The sequence below is a fragment of the Passer domesticus genome, chromosome 13 (assembly GCF_036417665.1).
Source record: "Passer domesticus isolate bPasDom1 chromosome 13, bPasDom1.hap1, whole genome shotgun sequence".
Lineage (NCBI taxonomy): Eukaryota > Metazoa > Chordata > Aves > Passeriformes > Passeridae > Passer > Passer domesticus.
In genome coordinates, this window is record NC_087486.1 from 1,383,078 (window position 1) to 1,405,085 (window position 22,008).

At 48.7% G+C, this 22,008-nt stretch overlaps 1 protein-coding gene across 1 annotated transcript; it reads right to left on the reverse strand.

Annotated features, from left to right (window-relative positions):
• Nucleotides 1-5,072: 5,072 nt before the first annotated feature.
• SLC26A2 (solute carrier family 26 member 2) lies at nt 5,073-18,883 on the reverse strand. Its single transcript, XM_064388151.1, has 3 exons — nt 18,548-18,883; nt 12,875-13,492; nt 5,073-10,635 (listed from the first exon to the last, which is right to left on the reverse strand). The coding sequence occupies exons 2-3, from the start codon at nt 13,478-13,480 to the stop codon at nt 9,139-9,141; spliced, it is 2,103 nt and encodes a 700-aa protein (XP_064244221.1). The 5' UTR covers nt 13,481-13,492; nt 18,548-18,883; the 3' UTR covers nt 5,073-9,138.
• Between the last annotated feature and the right edge of the window lie 3,125 nt (nt 18,884-22,008).

Sequence of the window (22,008 nt, forward strand, 5' to 3'; positions counted from 1 at the left end):
ATCTGGAGAAGTGTTTGCTAAACAAGGGCAGTGATGGAAAGAAACCTCCCTGCTCTGCCTCGCTCTGAACTGGGCGAGCTCAGTCCCTCTGGGCTCCTCTGCTCAGGTTTTCAGCTATTCTGGACAAGCTTTTGTGCCCAAAACCAAGAACAAAGCTGCTCCAGAATGACTTTCCTTTCCTGGTAGTTTTTCCTCCACAGAGGCTCTGTGAAGCAGAGAGCAGAGCTGTGGTGACTCAGGTTATTTCTGGGAGACAGCAGAACTTTGGATGTGTCCGATCTGCACAATCCACATTTTGCAGAGCTTTTTGGCACACATACCAAGGGGCTTTGCTGTGCAGAAACACAACTGGGAAAAGAGCAGGGTGGTATTATTTGGTAGGTAAAGGTGAACAATTGCAGCAGCAGCCAGGAAAAAAGGATTGTCCATCATCCCTGAATGGAAAGAGCAGCCTCATAAATACCAGCTGGAACTGCTCTGCCCTTGTCAGCTGTGCCAGCAACCTCCACCAGACCTCTGAGCACACACTCCCCCTGCTCTGCCCCCTTCTTTTCCACCTCTTTCCCACTGACCCAGTCCAGATTTTGCTGGATGTGCCATGCCCTGTGCAGCTGGATGAATTCCTGCCACACAGGCACCTTGGAGAGGGGGCTGGGCTGGGGATGGAGAGCTGCAGTTCCTCAGGGTTTGGATGCAGATGCTGGGGAGACACCCTGAGGGAAGAGAAGGGGAAAACCAGCATCCTGAGCTGCATTTATCTCATCAGGGGAAGTCTGGATCTCAGTAATTAGGAGTAAATAAATAAGGAACATCCGTGTTCTCTGGCAGCAGGAGAAAATGAGAGCACATGGTAGGGAGGCAGCTGCTCAATCTTTTTATCTATTTATATAAACTCTTTTTTTTTCTCTGCCATTCCTCCACAGCTCATGTATTTTCAGGTGCAACACTGAGAGTTCCCCTGTCCCTTCCCCTGCTCTCAGTAACAGACTCTGTCTTTCCTTTCAGGCACTTTGTAATTGTTCCTACCTACAGCTCAGTTTGTGCCTTGGCCTGGATGACGTGGTCTCTACTCGCTCATTTTCTTTTTTCCATCTTCTTCCCCAGAAAATGACCCAAATTTCCATTTTCTCCATGAATCCTTCATCTTGAAATTCAGTGAAGAAGTGATGAGTCAGCCATTGAAGAGCTGGCCAGGCTGGACTTTTAAGTCTGATTGTTCCCTGGGATGAAACACAGCAGAGCACAATCCATCTTGGGTTTGATCTTATTTAGGAAGATCCAGCTCTGGATCTCTGCCCTGTTCACCACAAAATTGGGTGAAGCATTTTTTCCACCCATGGCAGGATTTAGGTTACCTTCAGCCTCCAACCTGCTGCTGCTTTTCCTTCCCAATTCCATCTTCATTTCTAAATTCTGGAGCTCTTTTATTTGTTGAGATTTCCTTTATGTCCTGACAGAGCTTGGGGAGCCCTGACAGAGCCCGGCTCTTCCCCCTCCCCAAGATTTCTGCCTCCAAGCCTTCCTTGGAACTTTTTCCTCCCCTTTCTTGTGTTCAAATTCCCAGTTGCTTTTATATACTCCAACAATAAACACCTATTTCAATATATTCTATAATTTAAGATATTCCACACTTTTCGCAGTTCCCAAGCTCCTTGTCCCCGCTGCTTCTCTGTGGCAATCCCAGCTGTGGGCACTGAGGAGAGGCCACTCCACGTCCTCCATCCCAGCAGAGGGGCTGTGGAACACCCTCGCTGGCACTGTGCACATCTCTGGAATTCCTTTTTCTGCGTGAGGTGAGGCAAGGGCAGAAATACAAAAGCTTCACGTTCGCTGTGGGAAAAGCATCACCAAAAAAAAAAAAAAGGAAAAATAAACCCACCAGGGAAGTCCAGGTGACCTTGAGGCATGCTCCCCACGCAAGGTCAGCCCAGCTGAAACAGTTTGTTTCCAAAAGCATCTTCAGGCCTTGCTCTTTATTGCCACTATAAACTCACTCCACGCTCAGCTCCATCCTGGCCAAGGCTGGGTGCACAGAAGGTTTTGGACAATGCAGGTGGAGACAGGACCCTGCCTGCACTGACACACCCCCCCTGCTTCCCAGAGCATGAAATCCAAAGTTTTTATTCCTGGCACGGTGTGTGAGCAGTGAAACATCCATCTCTGCCACGCTGCAGCCAGGAGAGAAACAGAGCAGGGCCAACAAGCTCCAGGCACGAGGAAATGCAGGAGGGGAATTTGCTGTTTTCTAGCCCAAAGTGAGCAAAATCCATGGAATTTCCTGCCTCTGGGATGGCCATCCAGGCACTGTGCAACAGGCAAATGCAGCAAACTGAAGTTTGTGCTGCTGTGTCAGTGCATCCCTTCTGTTTTACAGGACAAGCTGGCACCTCCAGTTTTCCTGGGAACAGATTTAAGTGCTCTGCACAAAGGGGCTTGGTTTGCTTTAAGGTTTGTAAATACATTTGTGTAAATACATTATTTATGTATACAATCAATACAATATTGTGCATACAATCAATACAATATTGTATATTATTTAAGCCAATAAATACATTATTTGGCTTCTGGAAGCCTCTCAGGTCATGGACGAGTCTGGCTTAGGACATGGCTGCTCCCACTGCTCCCCATGGCTTAGATCACAATTTTTATTTAAAACAAAAAAGGAAGTGAGCCAGGTAAAGGTGCCAGGTAAAGGTGCCAGGTGAAGGTGCCAGGTGAAGGTGCCAGGTGAAGGTGCCAGGTTAACAGAGATGCTTTTCCTTACCTTCAGATGGGGGGGGGTCAGCATTTTTGGATGGCTGCTGGTTCAGCTTCTCTTGAAATGCATTTACATCATCTTTTTTAAGGGAAAAACAAGGAAAAGGAGACAAGCCCAGAAGTGGTGCCACTGCTGAGATGGCAAAACACAACAGAAGCACCCGAGGACAAAAAAGCTGAACAGAACCTCTGCAGCTGTTTCCTGGAAAGGGATTATTTACATTTCTGCAGGAGATAACACATCCCAGGAAACATCCCCTGCTCCCTGGCAGGGCAGTTTCATGTTCAGGGGCCCCAGCAGGGCAAAGATAACACAAATAGTGAGAGGCCAAAAGTGCCCCTGCTCCTGGGGGGCTGAGGGACCAGGAGAACAACAATAAACAGCAATAAAGAGCATTTTCACTCCTGGAAGACGGAAAAAGAGCCAAGCATATCAGATATAGAGGCTTTGGGGAGCATTCTACACAACAAGGAGGGAAAAATATTCCTTTTGCTGCCCCTTGTTGCTGTCCCTGTGTTGTTCCCTGCATGGCACATTCCCAGTGCCCTTTTCCAGATTGTCCAGCTCATCTCTGCAAGGCTGCAAAGGCTCTGCAAACAGATTCAGCTGAGCCCAGGCAGTAAAAACCTGGAGATACATTTCTGTTTCCTGCTGCACTGGCACCCAGCCAGGCTCTTTGGCACCCTTAGGGGGCGAGGGCCTGGCACAGGGTGCCCAGAGCAGCTGCCCCATCCCTGGAAGTGTCCAAGGCCAGGCTGGACAGGGCTCGGAGCACCTGGGAAGGTGTTTGGAATGAGATGATCTTCCCACCCAGCGAAGAATTTTCTCCCAATGCCTAATGTAATCTCCTACCTTGTGACAGGACTGGATCCTCCACCAGATTTCACACACCACTCAAACACTGGGATGCTGTCACAGGGGTGGTGGCAGCTTTGGGACAAGGGGTGATGAAGCCTCTTCACGAGGAGGAGCTGCAGCAGCTGTTCCAAAGGTCTCAGAGGTTTGTGGGAGCTCTGGGCAGGCTGGAGCCCTGGCACACCTCTCCCAAGCACCCCCAGAGGCAGCAGATGGGGCTGGGGGTCCCACAGGAGCAGGGATGGCAAGGAAGAGTTAATGCCAGGTCAGGCAGAGCCCAAAGCTGCCCAGGTCAGTGTGCTGCTGGCTGAGCCTGGTCACCTCAGCTGGGAGCCAGACTGGGCTGGCTGGAGGCATTGCTGCTCTCTGCTTTTCAGGAGAAAGCTCCTGCAGGCATTCCCACAACGCAGCGCTCCTCCTGCTCTGCTGGCAGCTGCACGAGAGCTGCAGCCTGTGCACAGAGGTGCCCTGAGGTGAAAGGCATCCTCAGGTAAAGGCTGAGCCAGGAAAGCCTTCTCCACGACTCAAGGACACCTTTGCAGACACAAAGTCACAGAACTGCCCAGAACTGCCCTCACAGCTGCTCACAGCTTTTTCTGGCTCGTCCTGGCCATGACCTGAGCAAGCCACAGAAGGTGGGACAGAATCACAGAATCAAAGGGGAGGGACCCACAAGGACCACCAAATCCAGCCCCAAAATCCCACCCTGGGCATCCCTGGAGGGTTTTCCAAACCCTCCTGGAGCTCTGGCTGTGCCCATCCCTGGGGAGCCTGGGCAGTGCCCAGCACCCTGTGGGGGAAGAACCTTTCCCAAAATCCAACCTAAACCTCCCTGGCACCCTGTTCCTGATTTATCTCCAGAAACACACGGCAGCAATCCTGCAAGGCTGAGTGAGCAACAGCAGGTGCTGTAACTACACCTGCTGTAAAGCACTAGCAGCACCAAGCGTGGCCATTTCCACAGCTCAGGAACTCAGCCTGGCCCACAGGAGGTGCTGCTGCCTGGCACAGGGCACAGGAGGTGCTGCTGCCTGGCACAGGAGGTGCTGGTGCCTGGCACAGGAGGTGCTGGTGCCTGGCACAGGAGGTGCTGCTCCCTGGCACAGGGCACAGGAGGTGCTGCTGCCTGGCACAGGAGGTGCTGGTGCCTGGCACAGGAGGTGCTGCTGCCTGGCACAGGGCACAGGAGGTGCTGCTGCCTGGCACAGGAGGTGCTGGTGCCTGGCACAGGAGGTGCTGCTGCCTGGCACAGGGCACAGGAGGTGCTGCTGCCTGGCACAGGAGGTGCTGGTGCCTGGCACAGGAGGTGCTGGTGCCTGGCACAGGAGGTGCTGGTGCCTGGCACAGGGCACAGGAGGTGCTGCTGCCTGGCACAGGGCACAGGAGGGTGCTGTATTGTAAATCAAACACAACTCCAACATTGGTGAGGGAGAGAGAATGATGCATCTGACTCCAACTATCAGAAGGTTAATTAATGACTTTATTATGCTATCTACAGACATTTAATCTAAACTCAATCTGCCATGCACTCACTCTTGCTCTCAGCTGCACAGAGCTGCACCATCTCTGATTCTCTCGTGACAGCCCAACACACACACAGTGCCAAGGAAACAAAACATCCTCACCTTGGGTAAACAATCTCCATACTGCATTCCACTGTGGCACAACACAGGCACAGCAAGTGAGAAGAATTGTGTTTTCCCTTTCCCTGAGAACGGTTTTGGTGTCAGGACACTCAGACAATGAAACACTTGGAGGGAAAAACAGAGCCTGGCATTCAGCAGGAGAGTGCTAAAGAGATTTCCAGTACAGCTGAGACGGAGAGTTCATATCCATAATGCTCTGTTGTTGGCATTAATGAACGTGCTAATGATCTCTTAATTCTTCACTCAGACTGATAATTGCTGATTGGGACATTTGGGAATAGAGCTGAACTGATTTGTACCAGCTTCCAGTCTGGCCTGGGTTCTGGGGGCTGCACCTGGGAGGAACATCCCTGCTCCAGACTCATGGAAAAACCCAAACCCAATCGTTCTGAGGGACCCTCTTCCCAAATCCACAAATCCAGGGGATGGGGGAAGCACAGGAAGCAGTGAGCATGGCAGATTTCCCCTTAAAAACCTGGCACACGCCCACCACTGTTCATTTAAAGCAGCAGAAAGCAGGAGAGCCCTTTCCAGGCCAGGCCAGGAATATCACAAAAGCATTATTGGAGATACCCAGCTGCTGCATCCATCACACAGCAGCAAAACACAAACACATAAATATATGGATTCCTTTATAAAACAAATGCTTCAGAGGAAAAGTTTCCAATCAGTGATCCCCAATTCCTAAAGATAAAATTGGATTACTTTAAAGGTCCATAAACAAAAAACGTGCTGCTCACCAGTAGGCTCAAATCAGATTCATGTCACTGCTAAAATACAATTCCAGGCCTAAGAGGAACAGGGCTGAAACCCACTGTTGTAAGAAATTCCAGCCATAATAAGCTTTAATCTCTAGTTAATTCCCAAGAACTCCCAATTGCACTGAACTCTGGCAAATGGCATTAATTTCAGTTCCCATTTAGCCAGGGCAGCCTGCATTAATAGATACTTATTAATTTTAAATAAGAACATTAGAAGTATTTTGTTTGGTTGCCTGGCTGCTTTTGCTGTTGCATTTTAATAGTTTCTTGTGTTTTGCTGGAAATGGAATTTGGAGGCTGCACAAACAGCACTGAGGACAAATGCAGCCTGCTCCAGGTAATGTCCAGCACATCTTTTAGATATAATCTAATTTAATTATCTGACAAATAATTTTATGGCTCTTTTATTATGCTTTTATGTCAATAAATACCCAGGAGCCACAAATACACATCCCACTAGCTGCAGGAAGTGGGTCCTTCTTGGAGTGAACATTGCTGTTCTTCCCTTCCTGGCACAGGCAGGAATGGATTTGCAAACCCATCTTGTACTAAAGAAAGGTTATTTATTTACTCCCATTTGGAATTTGGTTACACAAACATGGTCACAGGTGAAAAAATCTCCACCTGGGCAGCATGGACAGAACATGGGAGAGAGGGGAAGGGGAAAGAATCAGCCAGAGCAGTTTGTATTTGCCTTCTGCCCCACTGTGCCCCCCCTGCCCTGAAGTGTCCTGGGCAGCAGCTCCTTCCTCCCCTCCCTGTGTCCTGCCCACGCCTCAGGGGAGAGAACAAGCAGCTGCAGGAAGGGAGGAACACTTGCAAATAAATAACAAATAAAACACCTGCAACCACCACGTGCTGTCCTTTATGGTCAGCACTTTCAGCGCTGCTCTGCCCTCTGGCAAAAGAGGAGTTAAAATCAGCATTAAAAAGCTGCATGGAGGCTGTTGCTCAAAGTTCCAGAGATTCTTTCTGACCATGTGAACAAACTGAGCTGCAAAGGGACTCCCCCAGGCCATGGCACTGTGGTTGGGCAAACCTGCCCTCCCAGGGGCTCTGCACACAAAGCAGGTTTGGTTAAAAACTGAAATACTGCCCAAAAATGTAACCCTGCCCACTGCCCTTCCACAGCTCAGCCCAATCCTCCTGGCAATGCCAACTCCGTGGTCACAACTCCCCACCCTGCACAAAGCATCCTCGGCCCAGAATGAAAATGTTCCTGCAGGAGGTTAAGGCAGCAAAGGAAAAATTCAGCAGAATTTGGGATTCATCTCCTGCACAAAGAAGCCTCGGGGCTGAGGCAGAACATCTGCGGGGTTTGAACACTGCAGACTTTTCCCAGGGAGGCTTTTCCTCACCAGTGCCAGCTCTAGGAGGTGCAATGGGTGGGTATGAGTGAGGTTCTCCCTTTCCAAGCTGTGCTGCAGCCACCCCTCACCTCCCCCAGCACTTCTGAGCTGCTCTGGGTCCCCAAAAAGGCAGTAAATTCAGTTAACACAGAAAGGACTCATCTTCCTGCTGCCTCATCCTTCTCTGAGGCTCCCAGGGTGAAGTGATCCATGACATTCAGCTTTCACAGAAAGAGGAGAACAGTTACTGGTCCTTGCTTAGAAAAAAAAAACCAAAAAAAAAGCAAACAACAAAACAGTTTAAACTCAAAATCTCTTTCTATTTAGTAAACATTTCACAATTCATACTGGATTTTACACTTTTTTTTTTTACTTCTGACTCATTATTTTTGAATTATTAAGGATGAGAATATTGTCTATTCCCAGCACCCTTCCCTTTTAAAAGCTGTGAAGCACCTGAAATTCAGACTGTAAACTCCTCTGGGAGGAAAGCACCCTCTTCCAGGGATGTGTGCTGTGCATAGCTGGCATTCAGGAAAAAACTGTTAATCTCTCAATTCTGCCTTCACAATTGTATTCTACTGCTATGAGGAAAGCAGAAAAAAATCCCATCTTTGTATTTTAGCATGAAGAACAGGCACTCTTCACTTCCACAGAATTTCAAATCAAAGTAAAAGCTCTATTTATACTGACCTGGTTAAAAAAAAAAGTCCAGGAAAGAATTTTCCTGGCTCCTTTTCCAATGGTCTGTGCACTCCCATTGCATAAAGTCCAGGACAGAGCAAAGGGTTTATGGCCAATAAATCCTGCATTCATGCACAAAGTCTGTGTGACATGGACACATTTGGGCAGATGTTGGATCATCTCTTTGTCCCTTTTCACTTTGGTGCCTGTGATTCTCTCTACCTGGCATAAAAAACTGCCTAGAAGGGACTTTTTTGGCTAAAATTAAAGAGCTAGATATTTTCCATATCTAATGCTCACAGTTCTAAAGAGCTCCTAAATATTAGGAAAACAATTGACTGACCATAGGAATGAATCAGACTTCTAAAGAGTCATCTGTGAAAAAAAAAAAAAATCATTAAAATCAAGGTGGAGAGGCAGCATTTCCATGGGCACAGGCAGGTGAAGGCCTGTGGAGAAATGAGATAACCTTGTCCTTGTGGCCTGGCTGAGCCAGGAGGCAGTGCCAAAACCTCTGCAGGTCAGAGGTGCCTGCTTAGAAGATATTCATTAAGATATCTTCCTGCATGTTTAGATTTGATTTCTCTATCTGGAATTCGGGGAGGTTGTAAATTCAAGCAGTGGCCAGTAAAGAGCAGAGCAAACAGTCCCTGGCAGCCTTTCCTGGGCAAACACCAGGGTGTGGTGATGGAAGGCAATGCCAGAATGAGGGATGAGAAACAAGTTGCCTCATTCTTCAGCTGCACAGGATGTCCAGACTACTCCAAAATCCCACCCCATCCACAAGGACAGGGTGGCAAAAAAGGCTTGATCACAACTTCAGAGTGGAACTGAGACACAGAAAGCTCCAGAGAGGAGACATGAGATGAACAACGCCACGGAAATTTAAGATCTGCAGACTGGCCACAATCAAGTTAAGAACCGCCTTCATTTGGCACCTCCCATGGAATCACCACCCCAGGCAGGTAAATCCGGAGCCTGCAGGGTTGGCACCACCCTGCCCTGCTACCAGAGCACACACACACTGATTTCACAGACACACAGACTTGTTGGCCCAGCCTTGTTCCCTTCTCCCTCTTTCCAAGCTAGTTCTTCAGAGCACCGTGCCGCTGCGTGCCCAGGGCAAAGTCCACGGCCTGGTGCACGCTGTGGAAGAGCAGGTGGTCCTCCCCCTCCTTGAAGAACTCCCCTCGGAGCAGGGAGCTCCTGACAGAAGGGTTGCACTGGGCCAGCAGCACGTGGACGTCGATGTCCCCGTAGTCCTTGCAGACCTCCTTGAGCGTGCGGATGCCGGCCGTGTCCAGGAACTGCACGGCGCAGCAGTCGATCACGATGCTGTGAAACCCCACAGGTTCCGACCCCAAATCCACGGGGACGCTGCCCTGCTTGTCCCCACACCCCGCCTCCTTCTCCTTCAGCTTCCTCTTCTCTGCTTTCTTCTTGGCCGCCTTCACCCACACGGGGTTGACCCCGGTTTGCTTGTAGAGGGTGGACTTGAAGCACTCCTTGTTGATGTAGTAGATGGGGGCCTCGAAGCGGAACACCACAACCCCGGGCTTGGTTTGCAGGTTCTTGTAGGCAGACAGGGACTCGTAGGTCTCCGACTCGGCCACCCAGCCCAGCAGCGGCGCCTCGGGGCGCTGCGTGCGGAAGATGACGCAGAGCATGGAGAAGCAGACCCCCACCAGGAGCCCGATCTCGGTGCTGACGAGCGCCGTGGCCGCCATGGTGACCCCCCAGATGACCGTGTCCACCCTGCTCAGGTGCCACATTTTGGGCAGGTCCCTGAACTTGCGCAGGGCCCCGCGGAGGTTGACGATGGTTATGACGGCGAGGACGCACTTCTGCAGGGAGTAGAACAGAGGGGCGATCACCAGGAGGACCAAGAGGATCACCAGACTGGTCACCATGCCGGACATCTGGGTCCTGCAGCCCGTGGACTCCTTGACCAGGGTCTTGGCGAGGGCTGCGCTGGTGGTGAAGCAGTGGAAGAAGGAGGGAATGATGTTGCAGAAGCCAATGGCGTACATCTCCTGGTTGGCCCTCACGGAGTAGCCGTGCTTCTTGGCAAACATCTCCGACAGGGACACGGTGATGGCAAAGCCAATGATGGCAATGGGGATGGCATCCAACGCCACGCTGGGGATCAGGCTCCAGACTGGAGGGCGCGGGGGCAGAAACCCAGTGGGGATGTGGCCAGAAATGCTGGAGCCATAAGTCTCTCTCAGCTTCCCAAAGTGAGACGCCAGAGTGGCTGCCACAACCACGAAGAGCTCCACTGGAACCGGAGCCTTGAGCTTGGATTTGAAGCGCTCGTTGAGCTCTTTGGCCGGGATGAGCACCAGGAAGCACAAGAAGCTGGTGATGAGGTCACAGATGTTGGTGGTGTGGATGTTCCTGAAGATGTTTATCCAGGTGGTGATGAGGGAGCCCACGCCGCCGCTCCGAGGAATGTCCAGGCCCAGCAGGTACTTGACTTGTGAGGTCAGGACAGTGATGGAGGCCCCCGTGACAAACCCACTCAGCAGAGAGTCCGAGAGGTACACGGAGACAAAGCCCACCTGGAAGAAACCCATGGCCACCTGGAAGGAACCAACCACAGACAACATGTCAGGACACAAATCCCACAGATTTTGTCAATTGGATAAAAAACCCAACATTGTGCACAGCCCTGGAGGATGAGGCATGGTCTGAGCAGGGAGGAAAGTCCCCAGTATTCAAACCAGGCTTTTTTGGGGGTCTTCATCCGCTGAACAAATGTTTATTGTTTGCTCTACTAATTACCCTGGTGGGGAAAAAAGAAAAGAAGAAAATCTAGGGAAAAAACCAAACCCCACATTTGACATACTGCCTGCTTTTGCCATTTGTCTTGCAGTTCCTCTAAACTCTGTGAACTTCACAAGGATCTAAAACTTTCCTGGTGGCCTTTGTCTGCCTTGCACTGGAGTTCAGAGCCTGCAATAAACCCACAGCTTGGGGGGTGACAAGTGTCCTTTGCACTGCAGAAAGTTTGGTGCCTCTGACTCAGAAAGTCTATGAACTGCAAACTCCTCTGCTGCAGATCATAAAACCAGAGATAACTGGGAACTCCATGAGAATCTCAAAGAATTACTGAAGATAAGGCAGGTTTGCAACCTGGACTGGCTAAATCAGCTCACAGCTTTCAAAGGCTCCCTTATAACCTTGATAAAATTAATTCAAGGTTGTTCTAAGTGTAAAACAGCAATAATAATTAGCTTACCTAGTTAGTATTAACTGCTGTGAGAAGATTTTCTTTTCATGTAAAGTTTCTGCTACAAAGAATATGTGATTTTTGTTGAAAAAAAATAAATTTGAGGGTGTTGGCCTGTAGAGAATATGCCTAATATTCAGAGGGACTGAAGATAAACTAATCTGATTTCTTCAGATAAAGAAACTTATTGTATTTGTACTTGCAAAGACTATTAAGTGCAATTCACAAACTGCACCCATCCCACAGGGATGAAAGATGAAACCCAAAATCCAGCATAGCCTGGGAGGCCCAGAATATTCCTGAAATAACTCAACAGAACTTGCAGTACAAAAAGTTCCAGGTTGTGTCCAAAACCTGCCTTTTAAAGTGTCACAAACATGTTTTGTTCCCCTCCTGTAAATTTTGATTGGCTGTAACCCTGGACAGATGAGAACAAATGAATGTGAACCCACAAACTCAAATACCACAGCTCTGCAGTGCTGCTAAAAACAATCCCATTCTGGTTAATGTATAAGACTCTAAAAACAAGGATACCTGCTTTAATTTAGGCAAGCAGTGAGTTGTACAAAATAAGTAGAGATATATAAATATAAAATATACTGTATCCTCTCAGTAGAATCCTTTCCATACAATAGAATTGTTTTGGCTTCAAATGGGCAAACAGCAAATTTTTAAAAGCACATTTACAAAGGAAACTGGAGATACTTTTACTGTCCAAATTTTTCCTTGTTAAAGGCAAATGATTAAGGACTGGAATTAGGAGCTGATGCACCACGTTTTGGCCCAATGAAATGGGGTGTAATGCCAAAAAAATAAACAGAGTTTCAGGCCACAGTGAGGAAGGTGGTGAGCAGAGGTGCAGGTAAAACTTTACAAAAGGAAGGCCTTGTAAAATCAGGCCTTATTACTATTTTAACTGAATTAACAGTTATTCTGTTGAGTTTCCATGAAAAACAAATTCTAAGAATGAAAATCAATTTGCGTAACAATCTATTCTTGTGAAAAAAACCGAGATGTACTTACAAAACAAAAATTATATCTCATTAGAATATTAGTATAGAAGAAGATTAGAAGAAAATTAGAAGAATATTAGAATACTAGAAGAAAATATGTAAATGATAAAAAACAAGAAAAGTTTGACAGACATGTACAATAACCCTTACCAACCAATGAACCGAGTTTCACTAGATTACTAACCAATTATATTCACAGTACCTTCCAATACCATATAAAAATGAACTCTCCATAATAAAAAATGTAATATTCTGCATAAAAAATCAGATGTCGAGTCTCATTTCTATCTCTAACACAAGGCCAACAGCAGCTCCAGCAGAAGTGTCCCCCCTCCCTATCACTGTGCCCATCAATATGTGTTCCACCTCTGTGCATTATTGTGATCAGGTGCAATTTCCTTGTAAAACCAGTTCTGCCAAAGTGTGAAGTGCTTTTTTTTTTTTTGCAGCTGTAAAAAAGCCACTTCTTAGGTAACAAACCTTCACAGGACCTGGCAGGCAAAACCACTGCATTAAAAAAGAAAAAACCCAAAAGCCAAGCCAGCAGAGGCGTGGAGCAGCCCCAGCCGCCCTTACCTGGTACACCCCCGAGATGAAGGTGACGGTGGCAGCCACGGCCATGGCGTAGCAGCCCCTGTCACAGAGCAGCTCTGTCCCGTTCCTGGTGCCATTCCCCAGCCCCTCCAGGCCTGGCTCCAGCTGGTAGCCAGCCCTCTCCACCTCCCTGTCCACCACCTGGCCCAGCATCAGGCACACCACGCCGAAGATGCTGACGGAGATGTGGCGGGAGGTGCCGAAGATGCAGTAGATGATGCAGGAGAAAAAGGAGGTGTAAAGGCCATAAATGGGCTCCAGCCCTGCCAGGAGGGAGTAGGCAATGGACTGTGGGACCAGCAGGACCCCCACGATCACACCAGACATTACATCCCCCAGGAGGTACTCCCTGGGCTTGTATTTGGGAAGCCACTGTAAGATGGGGAAGAACCCCAAAACACAATCTTTCATTTTGGCCGGGGTGCAGCTGCAAGTTTCCTTTGCTCGTTTAACCAGCAGAGCCTTCATGTTCCTCTTCTTCTCTTGGGGTTCCAGGAACATTGTGTGATGGAAACTGCACTTGGCATCATCTCCTTCTGGCCCTTCCATCACTTCATGGATATGGTTGGTCTCTGCCGTCGCTGCCATCAGCAGGACTCACTGAAAACACAAAGAAAGACCATTAAACCAAAAATGAATGTACAATGTGAGACTTGAACACAGCATTTATGAAAAGCAAGAGCTGAAACTCTCAGTTCAGCAGAGAGAAAGCAATTTCCAAGCAAAGTGGGAACCTCACAGCTTGCTTGGGAATTAAGAAAATGAGATTTTCTCAAGGGAGCCACCCCACTGCATCCCTGTGAAGCAAGGAATGACCCTTCCCAGGAGGAAAGCTGACATCCTGTGGAATACACCTGCTGCTGGCAGGGCTGGGAAATGGACAGGAATGCAGCAGCACTGCCTTTCTGCAGCTTCCCTGAGAAAATCTCTGCCTGCAGCCGTTCCACCTTGCACAGCCAGACAGAGGGGTTATTGTAGTGCCACAGCCACTCCAGCTCAGCTGCTGAAATTAACTGCAAGTGGGACATTTCCAGCAAAGCACAGCTCAGTCTACATCTCTTGTTGGTTGGTTTTTTGGTTTTCTTTTTTTAATGCAGTGATTTCACCTGCCAAATACTGTAAAGGTTTTTTACCTAAGAAGTGGCTTTTTTACAGCCAATGACATGCTGCAAAAAAACCCACTTCACACTTTTGCAAAACTGGTTTTACAAGGAAATTGCATCTGATCAAAATAATGCACAGAAGTGGAAAACATATTAATGGGCATAATGATAGGGAGGTGGGACAATTCTGCTGGAACTGGTGCTCTAGACCAAACTGCCCACAGTAAAACAGGGTAATTATATCAATGATTTAACCCTGGGAACATACTGCCTGACTGGCAAAGAGCAAATTCTTGATGAGACAAACCCTAATGAAACTTGAGCTCACCAAGTGACTGCCAGCACTTAGACAGCTCTCCCACCTGCAGAAAACATCCAGAATTCTCCAGAAAACTCCTTGAGCCCCAATACCACCAGTACAGGGAGGCCATTTCAGCCAGGAACTCACTGGTCTGGGGTGAGACCCAGCAAGAAACCCTGAGAAGTGTCAGTGCCAGGCTTCCCCTTGTGGCACTGCAGTCCCTGAGTGCCAGTGACAACGTGGATTTGATGTGCTGCTCATGCCCTCTCCGTGCAGTGCAAACACCAGCCAGACTCCTGCCCATGAACGCTCACTGCTGAATTAATTGCCCAATTAATTGTCCAATCGGCCTGAATTAATTGTACCAATTGATAAATTGCTACTGGAACTGGCAGTGCTAAGGATGCCACTTGAGTCTGCCCCAGAATGTGCCCAGTTAATCACCATTTCTCAAGCAGCTGCAGCATCACAGAGCTGTGGAGTCACTGAGGCTGGAAAATCCCTGAGTTCACCCAGTCCAGCCGCTCCCAGCAGTGCCAAGGCCTCCTCTAACCCATGTCCCCAAGTGCCACATCTACGAGTCTTTTAAATCCCTGCAGGGTTGGGGACTCCACACTTCCCTGGGCAGCTGTGCCAGGGCTGGACAGCCCTGTTGGTACAGGAATATTTCCTGATTAAAACACTCCCTGCCACCATCCCTGCAGTGTGAGTTTCCCAAAGGTATGGGAGGCAGAAATGAGAGGAGTGACTGACTTTGTGTGGTGCCTACTGCCTTGGGACAGCCTGAGCAGAAGGAACCCACAAGAGCAGAACCAACTACAGAACTTAATATTGACAATGGCTTCCTCAGAGACTTCTAGAACCAATCAGAAAGTAATTCCACCCAATAATCCAACCGTGGTGTCCCTGTTCCTGGAGCTGCAGACATACCTAAAGTGAACACACAGAAAATAGCAGGGAGGAGCTTCTGTTTCATCTCCTGCTCCATGCTGGGACCCCCAAAGGAGTTTCCATTCAGCACAGACCCAGACAGGGAGCGTCTCTTTGGTGGGTGAGCTCCTGCACCCTCCCAAATAACCAAACCTGCCACTCTTTGCTGGCTGTGCCTGAGCTGGTACTGAAAGGAGGGTTCCAAACGCAGACCCCAAACCAGCAGGGATGGATTTTCTGTGTGACAGGGGCTGTATCCCTCCCTGCTGCAATATCCCAGGATCACGGAGGCTGGAAAAGCCCTCCCAGCCCAAGCTGTGCTCAATGCCCACCTTGTCCCCAGCCCAGAGCATGAGTGCCACATGAAGAGTCAGGATCTTTACATGAAGAACCTGCCCTGCAGGAAGGGACATGCTCAAGATGATACAGGGATCACACCTGGAGGAGACCCCCACCCCTACCCTGCAGGTTTCCAATCTCACCCACCTGTACAGGACTGCAAATCGTGCCCAGGGATGATTTACAGCCCTCACAAGCCCCCTAAATACACAGTGAGAATCAAGGGAATATTACAAAAGCCTGTGTCAGCTCTACTTTGCAAAAGCACGTTTTGGAGCTGTATTTGCTCAAGAAGTTTTATTTGTTTTACCAGCACAGAGTTACAAATCAAAAGGCTTCTCACCCACCCAAAGCTCAGCAAATCAACGCTGCAAAAGCTGAAGGGAAAAAAAAATCAAGCCTGGCTACTTTTTATGTATAGCAATGAGTTTGTTTTCTGAGATTTTAGTAAAGATTTCAGTAATGAAAATTCTTTCGATTCCTTCTGTCCCTCCTCCAGGACTTGCAGGCAGCTCACCCAAACCTGGGAATTTCCTGAAATGTGCCAAGATAAACCCCAGACAGCTCAGTTTAGTGCTGCTGTAAAACATTTGCATGGGAGGGGGTGCCTGGGTTTCAGTCGTGCCCAGACAGTAGGGAAATGTTCTAAGTAAAAACCTTTTTGGCTCCAGAGCTCTGAGCACATACTGGCTCTTTGTGCTGACTTGCATGACAGCTTTCTCTCCGTGGCATGAAAAGGACCTTTCAGCACACAGTCCCTGCCCCTTGCCATGTCAGGACAGTAGGAAATGATACAATTTCCAACACTCACTTCACCTTCTTCTGCCTCAAAGTGCTGCCCTGTGTCAATTTTGTAACCGTTAGCCCTGGCTTGTCTAATAAAACTGGATTTTATTCTTACACGTTAAAAACAACCAATCCTGAGAAAACACCTTTGGTTCATGGTTTGGACACTGAAGGACGTTCTGTACATATAACATGAAAAAGGAGCTGCTGTGGTTTTTATTCTGAAAGCTGCTATTTACACACAGCCCAGAATTCACTTTTATCACTCCTTTTGGCCTTTCAGGGAGTGTCTCGTTGTGACAAACTTCACTTAAGATAAAAAAAACTACAAGACAGACCTGAGGAAATTTCCAGTATCTGTCATCAACGGACTGCCATAAAATGAAGATACAGGGAGGTCCTGCAGTCTCTAGAAGTCATCAGACCTCCAGGCTATTTCTGGAGCCCATCTGGGCCCTTCTTTCTGATCCCATGATGTGGCAGCATCTGCCTGGCTTCTGTTTTTGGGGAGCACTACCTGCAGCCCAGGGCTGGCTTGGACTTCATTCGTCTGTGGCACACCAGAGTGACCTTGAGAGTAAGAGAAAACTGGATTGTGAAGCTCACTCACCTGCTGAAATAACAACTACAAGGTGAAACTTCAGATGTGAGCATTTCAGAGTGGAAATTGACTCAAAAGTATTCTTTCTACAACACCCATCTCAGTTTTCCTTATTTTTCTACATTTAAATTCTCACTGTATGTGGTCACCCTCCACCCTCATGTACCCCTTGCTAGACAGGAGCACTAAAAACTAATGCATAAATCCATAATCTAAAAGACATGAACAATTTCTGGATAACTGTAAAGGTGAATCAGAAATCCAAGTTCCACACAAACTGAACCAGAGCTGGGCCCTTAGAAAATGCACCCCCTAAGAATACAACAGGAAAGTGTATCACATCATTCTGACAACTAAATCTTTGACCTTTCTCTTGTTGGACAACAACCTTTTTCAAATAATGTCTTTACTGTTGTGGAGCAACAAGGAAATTCAATATTACCATGATAACACCAAGATAAGCACTGGAACAACACTGCCTGCACCTTGGAATTGGACAGAATCCTTCATATCCTCCAGCAAAACATTCAAGCCACAAACATTTACTTCAACAAAGGACTGGAAATAACATGAATAATGAAAACCACGTTTAAGGAACACATGTGGAAACAGAGCTGCATTGCTTTTGGCACAGTAACCAGCAGCCATCCACTCATGTGGGAAAACCTGCAAAGCTGGACAATAAAACCTCTCTTTTGTGAAATATGGGAGCTGCTCCTACTCTAAATATGGGATCTCACTTTTCTTGAGCAGCAGCAGCATTTTTGGGGAAGACCCCATGGAATCCCTGCTGGCAGCCAGCTATTCCAGGGCAGTTGTGTCACCTCCCAAGGGCAGCTGAGAGTGTTGGCTGCCCTGCCCTGCCCGGAGCAGATCCCTCCAGCAGCTTCCATCCCACCCGGATTTCTCAGGGAGAGTTTGCCAAGGCTTCCAGCAAGTTATTCCTGTGTTAGGGCCCTTCTCCCACCCCTTCTGCTAGCAGGGGAAGGTGGAACACCGAGCAGCTGCGCTGGGCACTGAGGATGGGCTGAGGCAGAGCTGCCCAAAGGGATTTCCTCGGGCAGCATCCACAGGGCTGAGGCAGAGCTGCCCAAAGGGATTTCCTCGGTAGGCATCCACAGGGCTGAGGCAGAGCTGCCCAAAGGGATTTCCTCGGGCAGCAGCTGCCAGCTGAGCCCAGGGCATCGCACACTGCCCATCACAGCTGGGCTGCACCCACAGGGCTGGCAGAGACCGTCCGATCCCAATGGAAACGCACCGGGACTGCGCTTGATAATGCAATTGTTGTCGTGTTTTAATTTTAAAAAAATTAATAAAATTAATAGAAGCCTGCAAGAAGAAGCCCGGCCCCGAACCCGCAGTTTTCTGAGCGCTCGGAAGCCAGGGCAGCACCGAGGGTCCCGGCAGAGCGGAAGGGAAGTGAGAGCCACAGCTCGGCTCTTCACGCCACATCCACTTTCAGCCCCGGGGTCCCGCTGCCTGTACCCAGCTTCCTTATGGCTTCCATGGGCATTTTCCTCTCCTCCTGCGAGCAGCAGCCCAGGAGGGTCCGAGCCGGGCCCCGCTGTCCCCCGCCCCCTTCCCTCGGTACTCACCGCCCGCGGCTCCCCGGGGACCTGGGGCGGCTGGGACCGACCGACGGACAGAGTTACGGACAGACGGAGTGCCGGACAGACAGAGTGACGGACAGACGGAGTGACGGACAGACAGAGTGACGGACGGACAGACGGAGGGACCGCCCGCCCGCGGCGGGGCCCGCAGCGCCGCCCCGCTCCGGGCAGGGAGGGCCGGGCAGAGCCGCGCCCCTTCCACCCCTGGGCCCGGGGCACTTCCGAGGGGATTCCGGGTGGGGAGTGACGGGAAAGGCTGCTCCTGGTCCTTTACCTTGCACTGATCCCTTTTAAATGGAAGGTATAGGGTTGATAATGCGAGGTGATAATGTGAGGTGAAGTGAAACTGAACTTTGTGCAGGTGGGGAAGCGTGGAAATCTCTGGCCCCTTTGTGCCCTGGGGTACCACTGGGATTCATTGAATGAAACCTGGATTCATTGAACTGAGTGGGATTCATTAACACCTGGGAAGGATGAAGGATCCTTGGCAACGTGGCTATTAAAAATCCCAGGTTTCTGTTGAGTGCTCTGCTCTTGTCTCTGGGCTGGAGGTTCAAGGTCGGAGGGGCCATGGCCAGCCCTGTCTGCCTTCCCTCCCTTCACACAGAAAAGCAGACGTTTCATCTGAAGTCAAACATTGCCCAATATTTGCATTCCAGGTGGAACCTTGAATGCAAACTGTCAAAAAACCCCATCAATACACGGAGCAAATGAAGCCAACTTCAAGCCTGCAGAATTCATGCTCTTTTCTTGCAGTGTTAAGCAAATGCTGTAAATCTTCCTGTAGAAATACTGAATATTTTCATGGAAAACATTTCCCTTCTCCACGAGGGTCTATTAGATGTCATGGTAACCAGAACAGGCAATTGCAATGGAAATAGAAGAGCTCCCTCCCTCTCCCCTGTCCATTGTCAAAAGCATCAGTGACTGGCTTCCCAATCCCTTTAGGGACTTCCACAGGAGTTTTAATTGAGTTTGAAGTATATGGTGACTCCAAGACAACCAGAGCAAATCCTCGGCAGGAGTGACATCTATGACAAAAGCATTCAAAGCCTATTGTGCAGGGACTCTGCAGAATCCTAATAAAAAATCACGAACCCAAGCAACGGGTGTTCCAGCATTTTCATTCTTGTTCTAGAAGCACAGGCTGTGGAAAAACTTGGATCATCCAATACATCATGTCTTCATGGAAGGAACAGGGAAATAATATCTTCTTGGAACATGATAGTAAAAGAAAAAAATCCCAAGCATTTTTCTGGACCTAAAAAAAAAGAAGGCTTTTTTCCTTCTTACTTTTATACTGATTTTTTTTTAAATAGGTGGAAAAAATCCAAGCAATTATTTAAGGTAATTAAATAATTTCATTTCCAAGTGCCTTCCTCTTCTAGAGGTATATTTAGCTTTGTGGTTAATATATTTCTGTGCTGAGGGAACCTTTGGCCTTGGAGAAATGTGCCTCTGGGCTCCTCACGCTCCAGAATCTCCTGCCAAGGAGCTGGGGTTTGCTGACACACAAATACCAGCACGTGCCATCTGCCCATCCCACTCAGCCAGCCTGGCAAACCCTCTGCTTCTCCAGACCACCACATCATCTCTGGAACATCAAATCTCCACAGAGCAGTTGGTCAGACTGCAAAGGAACCCTGGAAATTGCTTTGTTGCACGGAGCAGGTACTCCTGGCAGCCCTGGCAGCCCTCCCTCCTCGCCTTTTGCCCAGCAGCTCCTGTCCAGCCCTGCCGTGCCCTGGTGGCACATTGCTCTGCCTGTGATGCTGTTATCAGCCCTCTGTCCATAAACCCCACAGGCAGTGGCTCTCCCTGGCTCTTCCCAGTCTTTCCCAGGCTCTCAGCTCAGCGTTATCACCCAGCAGATAAAGGCAGCCTGTGATTTCCCCTGGCTCTCAGCCTCTTTGTGCCACCTGGCTCCCAGCCTTGAGTAAGGAGCCTCCTGCCTTCAGTCCTGTCCTCCTGGCACCTCCCTGCCCAGTGCCCTGGGTACAGCTCCACGGGAGGATGGCTGGGTTATGCTGAAAGTGGTTAAAAATGAGTTATTTACTCTCCTTGCCCTTCCTTCCCTCTACAGCTTGCAGTGCGCTGAGATTTGGGCCTGAATTTGCACATTCTTGCATTAACTTTGGAGATGGAGAAGATGGAACTGCCTGGTTCCCATCTGCGAGTTCTGTCAGAGTTGGGACAAACCTTCCTTCCCACCCTGACCTGCTGGCCTTGGAAGGCCATAATTAATGTCACACACACAGGCCTATGTGTGGCAAGTCTGACTTATAAAACCCATCAGACTAAGTAACAGGAAGAGGCCCATCCTAATGCTTGAAATGCATTTAATTTAATTCAGTCACATCATTCAGTGCTTGGCAAAACCAAAAAAGAAGAGCTAAAATGAGCTGCTTTTAAAGGCTTCCATCAAGGATGAGACAAATGCCAAGTAAAAATTGAGTGGTTGGAGGTGAGAGGGCGTAATACAAAAGGAAAGATGCAATGAATCAGAGTTCTTAGGTAATCAAAATACTTAAGCCATAAAGATATCAAAAAGAAGTAAGTTCTGTCCTTATCTCAGGACTATGCATGTCACAATTACACTGTAATCAAGAAAGAGTGTTCTGCACAAACATCTGTGCAGAATCGCTGCACTTTCAGTGTGTGTCACGGTCCAATGTTGTCACCTACAGTCAAGAAGTAATTAGGTGATAAAATTTTCAATTTTGATGTGTGTTAGAAGGCTGTCGAATAATTGCTGGATTCTGTGTGTTTTCTTACCCTGCTTTCATCCAGTCTTTCAGCTCTTTGCTTCCTCAAGGCTAAAGCACAGAACATTAAAAAAAAAATCACAAATTCCACTGAGTCTCTTTGCAAACAAGCAAATGTATGGGGGAATTAAACTGCACCATCAACTTAGCATCTAACTCAAAAATTCCACCTTCCTAGATTCTCACTTTCATCCAAAAGCTTTGTGAGCCTGCAGCAGGGTCACAGATCCCAGGTTTGAGGGAGGGTTGCTGTCTGCAGGGGTTTGCAGCACTGCAGGAACTCTGCAGCAGCAGCACTGACCTGCACTGGCTGCTCCCAGCTCCTTCAGCTGGCAGCCAGAGAGAAGGCCGGGTCAGGAAAGTGCTGAAGGACAGGCTCCATTCCTTTCCCTCATCTGAGTGGCTCAGAGCAGCTTTGTGCTGCCCTTTGTGCCTTGCTGCCTTCGAGCAGGAAGGAGTATTTGCAAAGTCACCTTGAGCGACCGCTCAGCTCCCAAAATTTGGGCACACACTTTCTGTGATGCTGACAATGGATGGGTGCAGCAGAGCCAGGGCTGAGCACATGCACAGCCTGGAGAGTCCATGTAAAGCAGGAAGAGATGTTACCCTAAATCTGAGATGGACTGCTGTGTTTATTTTTAATCCCTGAAATCAGGTGTGTGTTGATTATCACAAGTGACA